Source organism: Papaver somniferum, chromosome 3, assembly GCF_003573695.1.
Source record: "Papaver somniferum cultivar HN1 chromosome 3, ASM357369v1, whole genome shotgun sequence".
Taxonomy (NCBI): Eukaryota; Viridiplantae; Streptophyta; class Magnoliopsida; order Ranunculales; family Papaveraceae; genus Papaver; species Papaver somniferum.
In genome coordinates, this window is record NC_039360.1 from 14,516,317 (window position 1) to 14,528,029 (window position 11,713).

An 11,713-nucleotide genomic window follows, 5' to 3' on the forward strand; every position below is an offset into this window, starting at 1 on the left:
AACGTCCTCTAAGAATGTTTCAATGGTTGGAATAATAGTTTAGATTACATAACCATGTATTCCTTGAACCGAAGTTTTCGAACTTTGTTGATCAATAGAAATCGGTAGGATTGTGGAATTGGCTTGCCAAGTCCGCGAACTGACGGAAGTTCTCGACCGAGAATTTCTGCTGGATTTTCCAAAACTCGTTTGTGTGCTTAGTCCTCGAACTGGCGGAAGTTCACTTTCCGGGAATTTCTGCTGAGTTTGGAAAACTCAAGTGATTGTACTTAAGTCCGCGAACTTGTTTGTGAGCTTAAGAGGTTATGATCTAAAGATGTGCTCTGAACATGAATCATTAAATTACTAAGGAATGCTTTATGCAAACCATGGCTATAATATTCATGAGACGATTCAATCGAATCAAATCATCTTTGTTCCAATTGTGTCTTGTGTAGTACATGAGATTTCCTTGCAATTGAACAACTCTTTAACTAGTTCATCTTGAAGTCATTTGAACTAGTTATGGTGAAGAAGAACAAGGTTAATATGAAATGCTCATATGGTTAACCTTTTGGGTTACTATGTTGAACCAACATACACGTACATGTTTGGGCATGGTTTTCACAAACCCAGTAAACGTATACCACAAGTGTGTGTGACAAGCTAAGTTTTCGATCTAATGGTTGAGAAATATTAGCTTGAATCTAAATCAGGTTTTCATCTAACGGTGAATAAGGATTGCTTTGTAACTAAGGCAAAACCCTGATTTGAAGACTATATAAAGGAGACATCTAGCATTGGGAAAACTAATCCCCACACGTCTGTGTGCTACTAGTTCTCTTGCTAGAGTTGATCTCCATTAACCTTTGATTTTCTTCTCTAAAATTGGGTTAACGACTTAAAGACTTCATTGGGATTGTGAAGTCAGACCGATACTACTTTATCGTAGTTATGTGATCTAATCTTGCATCTTCTATCGTACGAGTACAATCTTTGATTGGCTTGAGATCGTGAGAGTTCTCCAATAGGCAAGATAAAGAAGTCACAAACATCTTCGTATCACTGTTTGTGATTCCTTGACAAACCGCCTGTGTATTCAGAAAGGATTGTTGAGAGGTGATTGATTAATCTAGGCTGTTCTTCGGGAATATAAGACCGGATTATCAATTGGTTCATGTTCACCTTGATTTCATATCATAAGACGGAACAAAACCTAGGTTTATCTGTGGGAGACAGATTTATCCTTTGATAGACTTTTCTGTGTGAGATAGATTTGTTTATTGTTAAAGCCTGTGATTTTTGGTCGTAGCAACTCTTAGTTGTGGGTGAGATCAGCTAGGGAATCAAGTGCGCAGTATCCTGCTGGGATCAGAGGCGTAGGGAGTGTAACTGTACCTTGTATCAGTGGGAGATTGATAGGGGTTCAACTATAGTCAAGTCCGAAGTTAGTTGGTAGTAGGCTAGTGTCTGTAGCGGCTTAATACAGTGTGCATTCAAACTGGACTAGGTCCCGGGGTTTTTATGCATTTGCGGTTTCCTCGTTAACAAAATTTCTGGTGTCTGTGTTATTTCAATTTCCGCATTATATTGTTATCTTTATACTTTGAAATAATACAGGTTGTGCGTTGAAGTTTAATCGATTAGAGATACAACCTTGTTGTTGTTGATTTCATTGATTAACACTTGGATATTGGTCTTTGGTACCGTCCAAGTTATTCCTTGTATTTGATTAATACTCACAGTTTCTGTTTGAAGAAATCAAATAAGGATAGAGATATAAACTCGTTGATATACTTTTAATTGATTGAGTCGTGTTGATTCTCTTAAAAGTATATTCGATTTTGTCCATACATATTCTTAAGCGAAATATTGGGTGGTGTTGTTAGACCCCTGCTTTTTCTAAAGCCTTAGGTGGTTTAGGATTCAGAAACCTTGAATATTTTAACATTGTTATGTTAGAAAAATTGGCTTGGAAAGCTTGTAATGACAATGACTCTCTTTGTATGCAAATTCTTAGAGCCAAGTATGGGAGGAATGGTAGCTTGCTCCACGTTGATAAGCTAAAAGATGACTCTTCATGGCTTTGGAGAGGTATTTATTCTGGAATTTAAGTTGTGCAACAAAACACCACGTGTATTGTACAATGTGGCACTAAAATTAACATTTGGCTTGATAACTGGATTACTGGTTTCAATATTCCACCTGTCCCAATTGTAGGACTATCTAGCCTCTCTTCTTATACTTTGGTTTGTGATTTATTTGTGCCTGGTACTAGAATTTGGAACCAAGAGCTCATATTTTCTCTCTTCAACCATGAGACCTCTACTGCTATCCTAGACATGAATATACCATCTTCTTGTGAGGATTATCTAATCTGAAAGCCTGATAGGAAAGGTAAATTTACTGTGAAGAGTGCTTATAACACTCTCAATGCTAACACTGTAACTAATAAAATCACAGGAGAAAACATCCCTAAGGAAGTTTGGAAAAATCTCCGGCACTATAGAGTTCCACATAGGGTACAACTTTTTGTCTGGAAATATTTAAAAAACATTTTTCCTGTAAGAAATAAACTAGCAAGTTACATTTCTGAAATAGAACCTCACTGTAAGTTTTGTAACAACATTAATGAAACCATTGAACATTTGTTGATTGAATGTGATTATGTTAGAGCCATATGGAACTCTTTACAGGTAGATATTCTTACCGTTACTCAGAGTTTTAACTCTTTGCAGGCTTGGATTATTTCTTGGTTCACTACAGTTGAACATCCCCAAAATGAGTATGAAAAGTATATTATTAAGCTAATGTGCATTGTTTGGTATATATGGAAGGACATATGTAATTTGATTTTTCAAGATACTCATCCTTAGGGGTGCACATACCCTACCCATACCCACCAACCCTACCCTACCCGCCAGTTTTTTAACCGTATCCTACCCTATCCACTATCTGGCGGGTAGGGTGGCGGGTAAAGATTTTCTTAACCGCCAGTAAACGGGTAGGGTGGCGGGTATAGGCCATATCCTACCCACCCTACCTAGGGGTGCACATACCCTACTCATACCCGCCAATCCTACCCTACCCGCCAGTTTTTTAACTGTATCCTACCCTATCCATTATTTGGCGGGTAGGATGGCGGGTAAAGATTTTCTTAACCGCCAATAAACGGGTAGGGTGGCGGGTATAGGCCATATCCTACCCACCCTACCCGTTGTGCAGCCATACTCATCATAATAGGAGCAACACCATATCTAGAATACAACATCTTATAATACAATGTTCTCCTAATGATACTGATGTTCAGGTTCATGGAAATCAATATTCAGGTATCAAAGAATGGGTACCACCAGAAGAAGAGTTTCTAAAACTTAATATTGATGCTTCTTATATGTCTGAAACAAGAAAAGGTAACATTGGTCTAATAGTTCGTAATCATGCAGGTCATGCAGTAGGAGTGAAAGGCTTTAATTTGGAGGAAGAGGTGGATGAAGAGGTAGGAGTTGAATATTTTGAATGCAAAGCTCTGGCCTTAGCAGTGGAATGGATGGAGGAATGTAGCTTCAATAAAGTTATTTTCGAGATGGACTCGATTACCTGTGAAGACTCAAAAGTTCACTGGTTCAATCAACATCTAGTTTCTGCAATTAAAGACAAGTTTTTAATAAATAAACTATGGTTTTGCAAAGGAGTTAAGAGACTTAGTAATAGTGTAGCTCATGAGATAGCAAGAAAAGCTAGGCTTGAAGCTTTGTCTTATTTTTATGTTTCAAACTTTTCTCCTGATATCACCAAATGGGTAGAGGAAGACTATGTTCCTTAATTCAGTGATAAATAAAACTCACTTTAGTATCAAAAAAAAAGTATACTCCCTCGGTACCTATTATATAGGCGGAATTTTAAATTTTCTTTGAACTAATAGATAGGCGGAGTCCTATTTTCAAGATGAATTTTCCCATAAATACCCTTATTTATTATACATAGAAAATTGTGTTGGTAATAAGACAAAGGAAAAAAAAAACATGAAAAATAATAAATTCAAAGTAATATTCATTTTGATCTAAGAGAATTGGTCCCTCCGCCTATATACGTTGGATGGAGGGAGTTACAATACTTCAACACTTTTAGCACATTAGAGAACTTTTTGTGGGCCAGGAGAGCAGTAGTAATGGATGATTTTTTATTTTTGACTTTTGGTGATAAAAGAAGAAAACGAAGAAAAAGCACCAACACTCTCACTCTCTTTCCCGTTCCCTTCCGCCATTAAAATTCTTCTGAAAACCAGAAGCTTCATCATTGAGTTCTATCGGTTTGTGCAATTGAAAAGAAGTATTATCAACTTGATTAACTTAATTTTTGATCGACGATCACGAAGATGATGGTTAACAGTTGAACATGGTGATGATACACGACTCAGTGGATTCTCTTGTAATTCGAAGAGGTAATGATTCTGAATTTCACCATGTCTTCTTGTTCAATTGATAGCTAGTTAATTGTATGAAATCAGGTCTTTTCTTTAAACTAGGGGTTTTCTAAATTAGCGGAGATTCAATTAGCTTAGGCTGGGTTTCCTTGATTGAAGACTTGTAAGAAATGAGTTTTAGCCTTTTGAATTTATGATCTCTCTTGATGATGTACTGTTGAGGTGAAAAGTGGAATTGTGTAGTGATTCTGTCCTTCTAAGGCATCTAGATGTATATGTTCTAGTTAGGTTTATTGACAGGTGTATCAGAACAATAATTACTGGTGCTTCAAATCCTCAAAACAAGGAAAAAGAGATGGTGGATGGATTATGCGTTGTTTAAGTACCATATTTGATTAGCTCAAGAAGATTGATCTTGTGTATTTCTTTTCTTATGCTACTTTAGCGAGACAATGAAGTTTTAGCCATCTTGGGTGGTTATTCTGTAGAATCTGTAGTTTATGAGGTAGTTAATGCAAACTTTAGATGTCTCAACATGCTTTAAGCCGATTAAATGCGTTAGAAATACAATCTTTGGACTAAGAGAGTCTGGGTGTGCGTACTCCTTTTAGGTTACGTCCTAGGTGTTTAATCGTCTCAACTCTCGACATGCAATTAATCAATTAAATGTCATAGAAATACACATTAAAAAAGTTTTGGTAGGTGTTGTCATTTCAAGTCATGCATGTGTTTGGTCGCTCTGGATTCAGAGTCCTCGGTGTGTATTTCAAAAGATCACTGGATATCTTGTATGCTTGCTCAATTTTTTACATGAGTTTTGTGTAAATAAATTGTAATGAATCGAAGATCAGTATTTAACAGCTCTCTGCAAATTGTATCGACATTTCTTGCAATCACATGTAGTGCAGTCTTTTCCATCGAGTTACTGAATCTTGGTACTTATTTTGATGAAGGTTTGAGTCTCTACCCAGCTTTTTTTGGGTCTGTACGTTCAGTGAGAATACCTAAACCCAACTGTCTGCTAACACAGTAGACATAAATAGCTATTGAATAGTTTGAAACTAAGGTGTCTTAACTTTATTCTTTTTCAAATTAACATATCTGTTTTATTTGTCTATTTAAAAGTTGAAGTGTTGCACTTTCAGTATGACGAGTTATAAGAATTAGATGAATTATAATATAGTCAGGGCTTAAATGAAACAGCAATATGTCGATGTGTTGACAATGTTACTAACTTATTATTGGTGCTGTACCTCAGCTCTCTGTGGCCGATCGACACAAGTTCATTCTGAGGCTGAAAATGTTACTAAACAATTATTATTGACATTAATTTTACAGCTCTTTTACCAATAGTATGCTTGAAAATTCGACTGATTCATTCATGAATCAATTTAATTAAGATAACTCAGTTCTAGTAAAAATTCATTTGAGTTTTAACAGTATCAGCAAAAATATGGATGATATCACGCAATTCCTCATATGAGCATGTGCAGGCAGAAGTAGAGAGGCTTATTGGTCGCATCTAATTGCAGACATTATGAATGATCTTGATGTATCAACTTGCTTTGCTTGTATGAATAGATTTAGACTGTAAACTCATAATCTCGCTCTTCAAATGCTGAAACTAAGGACATCAAAGCATATTCATATGGTAGATATTTTGTTGCTAGAGCAATTTTGTGTTTACAGTTACATGTGTGGTAGGAGAATCTGAATACGTTGCCTTGCTAAAAAATTTTAAGTGATACTTCTGTTGTAACTTATAAGGAATTCAAATAGTTGACGAATATCTTGAGAGGGTTAGAATTGTCACATGATTGTATGCGTAGATACTAATGATCAATCTACGTGATTTACTTGATGTGAATGTACGGGTTTGTTAGATAATATACATAGGCTTATATACTTGAGATTTTCAGGCAGTTGATGAAATAGACAAGCTACTTGGAGAGGAATATCAGGATTTTCTTCGTGCTGTGCTTCAACTGACCCGTTCAGACGAGGAACACCAGTTTTCACATACGAGGGCTTCTCAATCTTTGCTCGGTCCCCTGAGAACTATAAGAAGATCGTAATTTTTATGTGATCCCATTTTGATACTTAGTTGGTTAAGTCAATACATTTCGTCAGTGCTCCTAAGTTTGTTTTATACAGTACAAACTATGGGTAATGGCAGAACTATCGAAATGGGGTCATTATTGCAAAGAAGAGAAGGGGTATCTCGGGTCAAACTGTGCTTTTCAACACCAGGGTTTCCTGCTTTTACAGCACCAACTTCTGCACAGCCAGAAAACCACAACTTCTGAGCACGAACATTCTAAAAATTCGTAAGAGGAGAACATGAGGAAATATGGTAGCTTACATTCAGACGAACTTGGAGTGCGTTTGATATAACGTTGATGCAATGATGAGCGGCGCAATGAGGAATGGTAATAGTCTAATAGATGAAAGCAGAGCTGTTCATAAAATCAAATCAGCAAATCTGTTACTTTTGGCAATACACCAGTCTGATAGTATGCAAGTGAGGTAGGTATAGTGAGACACAGCTGCCAGTTACACCATCCGATAACTAGAAGAAGAAGCTTACTTACCTGCTTGATTTTCGAAGGCATTCCAGAATTGAGGAGCAATTGGTAAATTATTAGATGCAAAAACAACAGAATTAGGGATCTCAGGGAAGTAACACATCTTTCGTAGAAGTGTTGAAACGCTTACCAGGCTGTAACCCGATGTTGCAGGTCGAGCTTCCTGAGCGTTGTTGTCAACTAGCATTTATATTACACGTAAAACATAGTATATGGTATGGGTAAAAGTATATTCAAGTTTTCAATCTAAACACATTTTCAGACTTCAGCATTTGGACTCCCTCCTGTTGCATTCATTTGTTTTTCCTGGCTACATTAAATTGGGCCTGTTCTCCCTGGAAAAATAACAGTAAATCTTATCTCTATCGCGTAATGTTGCGCATTTATGAAAGTGACGCCCTTGGTTTGGTAACCAGATAAAACCATTAAAAAAATTGTAATGTTTTGTCTCCATTTTCATCCGCGAAAGTCCATGTAACCTAAAACCATTAATGTTTGTTTGCGTGTAGACTGCCAACTCTATAATTTCATTAGAATACTAGCCACCTCATCTGTTTATTCTGTCTATAGCTATTGATGATGATATTAATTTCATTAGAATACTAGCCACCTCGTCTGTTTATTCTGAGTACGCTGAATACTTTGCATACACACACACAACACATATATATTGATACTCCTGGTTCGAACACTCTTATTCATCAAATCATCTCTCTTTATAGTAACACCACCAGTAAAGTAACATATTATCAACACCACATCATATATATGGGTTCTTCTGATCATGATCACCACCAGGGAGATAAGTACAGATCTTACATGTATGGAGATGAGCATAAAGATGTACAGTGGAGGCATGGTGGTCCTCCTATCTACGACCTCGTTAATGAACTCTTTCAGCAAGGCCAAACAAACGTATATATGCACACGTTTCATGATCAATTACTTGTTATTATCTTCTGTGTATCTATGAAATTCTTCCAAGTGTACTGTTTAAAAATCAAAATCATCTGTGTCATATCGATAGATCATCAAGCTATAAATTTATTCCATTCACACCCTATATGCATTATTGTCAATGATGTTTATATACTAATCATGTGCTCAGGTATGGCCAGAGGGATCTTTAGAGGAAACCGTACAGAACGCCATTAAAACATGGGAAATGGAGCTTTCTCACAAAACTCGGCTACAGGACTTCAAAACTATCAACCCAGAAAAATTCAAGTTATTTGTTAATGGTAACACCTACATCTTTCATTTTCATTTTCATTTTTTATACTGTACTAGCTAGTTACTTGAGAGGTTGGTACAGTGAGTGGTACTACTGGTTCGTCTGTGTGTTTGCTACCTATCCTTATAGGTCAGTGCAACACTAAGTATCTCATGAGGCCCCAATCCATACATATAAAATAAAGTAAAAATATGATGAGCGGAAAATTTGTTTCTGTTATGTAGGAAGAGAGGGATTATCAGGAGAAGAGGTCCTGAAATTAGGGAGTTACAACGCTTTGCTGAAAACATCTTTGCCTGAGGAATTTCAATACTACAAAGCTGATGAAGAGAGCTTTGCATCTTCTCATGACATATTTAGATCAGCGTTTCCTCGTGGTTTTGCTTGGGAAGTTATTAAGGTCTACTCAGGGCCACCTCTAATTGCTTTTAAGTTCAGACACTGGGGTTACATGGAAGGTCCTTTCAAAGGTCATGCTCCCACTGGCCACAAAGTCGAGTTTTATGGCTTGGGTGTTCTCAAGGTAACCCAACATTAATTAGACAATGATCTGTCTTTCAAATCGTTTTCAAACCTACCAAGAGAGGGATAATATATATATATATATATATATATATATATATATATATATATATATGTTTTCTACACATGGCTTGCAAGAGCCAAAAGCACTAAATTGCAACCTCAAATTTGCTTTTGCTTTTTATCTTAGTTCTGGTTCAGTACATATGCAGCCCATACATGTTCAACAACTCGTCCCATCATACACTTGCCCATCTTGAAATATTACCATCCCATCCTCAATTTTATGGTTAATATATGATACAATTACTCGACTCACAAAAAAAAAAGAAAAAAAAAGGTTATTATGTGACGCGATACAAGTAACCTCTTTTTTTTTCCCTACATAGATCAAGAGCATCTTAATTTGTTGTTGATTAATATTGTGAATCCTCGAACAGGTAGATGAAACTTTAAGAGCTGAAGATGTGGAGATCTATTATGACCCTGGGGAGCTTTTTGGAGGTCTACTCAAAGGACCCAAAATAGATTCTTCAAATTTATCCCAAGAAGAACATGAAAAGACTACTCCATCCACCAATGCTCAAGGATGCCCTTTCTACAAGGAGGATTGAATTGTACAACCCCATATAAGTTGTGGTTCTGATATTTAAATTTGCAATAATCATGTCCGACTCCTTTGTGATTATGTTTGTTTTAGAAGTATAATGTTATATATGTTTGAGATAGGTTGTTATTATACCTGGCGAGATTGGGGTATACCCAGATTTATATGGACATAGTGTCCTTATTAAAGGGAGGCCAAATATGGGTGAAATTACAATACTACCCTTACCCCTTATAATTCTAATAATCCTAAATCAGTTTTATTCTTTTCATTTCATCTTCCTTCTTCTCTTCTTCTTCTCCTCCACAACCATACCGGCTCTCCATCACACCATCATCAAAACTCGTCGATTAATTCATCGTAATCGTCGATTCGAAAACTCCGGTTAATCTTCAAACATGGAGCCACCACTGCCGAAACCTAGTCGTACGAAAAACACAAATAGAAAACCCAACGAATACAACCCTGGAATTGCTTTGTTAGTTCAAAAGAAAGAGAAGGAAAAAGCGGTTGAAGAAGAAGAAATCAAGCCGCTGAAAAAGGAGAAATGACGCGATTGAGAAAGTAAGGGTCTACTTAAACTCACTTTAGTACTTCAATTTCATGTTTGCATGTCAAATTAAGTCAGAAAAATCAAAATTCTGAATTTGCAGTTATTTAGCCGGCGAGGTGTTTGTTCCACGACATTGCCGACATTTCATAGCTAGGTTTAGTAGGCAAGCTCTTAGGTTGAAGATCTTGTCGGTTGTTAATATCTGTAACTGCTACTTACAGGGTCAACAAGGTATTCAACCTATGACCTGCCGACGTTAGTTTTTTTTAGCCGGTGGGTTATAAATTTTTACCCTGCCGGCTGTATTTCAATTTTTTAGTATCTCTTGATGCCTTAAATTTTGAAAGTCGGAATGGTATTTGAATACCACCCTATCGGCTTTATGTTAGCCGGTATTGTTTTTTATTATAGAGCCTGCCGACTATTGATGTTGAAAATCATATGTTCAAGTTGTTATAAGCCGGCAGGTTATTGGAATAAGACCTTGCCGACTATGCTTTCGCCGACATGTAGTTTAGATATCGACCCTTCCGACCTTGTTCCGCCGGATTGGTTATATTTGTCGACCCCGCCGACTTTTGATTTCTTTTTAAATTGTTCTTGTTTAGGTCGCAAAAGGGAAAGAATAAAACTGTTACTCCTCCTTCAAGACCTCCTCGTGTTGGTGAAAAATTCTTGACTACAACACATCGAGGGGAATTTGTTGAGCCGGGGCGTTCAAGATCCGTGTACGGAATGATTCTCAACCACCACCGGAACCAAATGATTCGGATGAAACTCCAGATGAAGACCAATCAATTCCATCTGGTAGAGGAGGTGATGATGATGTTGTTGTTGAAAGAACTCCGGCTGCTGGAGGAGGTAACAATGATGATGATGATGGTGATCAAGACAAGCCACTTGATAGAGGAGGTAATGATGATAATGATGATGATGGTAATGGAGATAAAGATAAGGATATCGAAGATGAAATTGTTGAAGAAGAAGAAGAAGGAGAAGAAGAAGAAGAAGAACAAACTCAAGCTATTGTTCAAAAAACCCAAGCTTCAACTTTAACCGAAACCGGAAAGAAGAAGAGGGTTATCACTAAACCAGCTGATTACCACATGCCTCCCCTTCACTGAAGGTTAGATTGAAACTAGGTGAGCCTCTAAAGGGGACCCCGGAAGATGGTGGAGATGTTATTTTTGGATACAAAGACTCATGGGCATGTCAAATCCAAAATACTGTCGTAAGTAATCTCAATCCGTGTTTGTTTTTTATTTAAGTGTATCAATCTTAAATTTTCTTCAAGTGTTTGTATTTATTTTCATTTTGTTTTTTTTGGTATTTAGGATCACAAGCATGCCATCCGTCTCTTGAGGCTCCAAGCTTCATGTTCAGTGATGAAGAACTGGGAACTTGACGATGAATGTGACGAGGTGCAAACGATTGTCAAGAACTCCGAGTTGTGGCCTGCGGTGGAGAGTTCGAATATTGAGTATGATAGAGTTACCGTATCTGCATTCTGTGAGAGGTTCTACGGAGAGACTGATACAATGTTATTCCCATTCGGTGATATGGCGATAACTCCCGATGATGCTCATCAAATTCTAGGCCTCGAGGTTGAGGGAAAAGAAATCAGTGAGACGGAGGCAATGCTTGTGATAAAGGATGGTCACCTAAGCAAGAAGTTTAATCTGAAGAAGTTGAGGGACACATTATATGGGACCAAGAAAATCTATGATGAGGAAGGATGGGTGGACTTGGTGCGAATCAATGCTACCGTGTCAGCTTATTTGTTATACGTCCTGGGAAAATGTATCTT

The 11,713-nt window shown here is 37.2% G+C and overlaps 1 protein-coding gene across 1 annotated transcript; it reads left to right on the plus strand.

Annotated features, from left to right (window-relative positions):
- Positions 1–4,201: 4,201 nt before the first annotated feature.
- Positions 4,202–9,474, plus strand: LOC113355356 (pathogen-related protein-like). Its single transcript, XM_026598191.1, has 5 exons — positions 4,202–4,423; positions 6,325–7,905; positions 8,099–8,231; positions 8,449–8,747; positions 9,187–9,474. Exons 2-5 carry the CDS (start codon positions 7,759–7,761, stop codon positions 9,358–9,360), a joined length of 753 nt encoding a protein of 250 aa, XP_026453976.1. The 5' UTR covers positions 4,202–4,423; positions 6,325–7,758; the 3' UTR covers positions 9,361–9,474.
- The last annotated feature ends 2,239 nt before the right edge of the window (positions 9,475–11,713 follow it).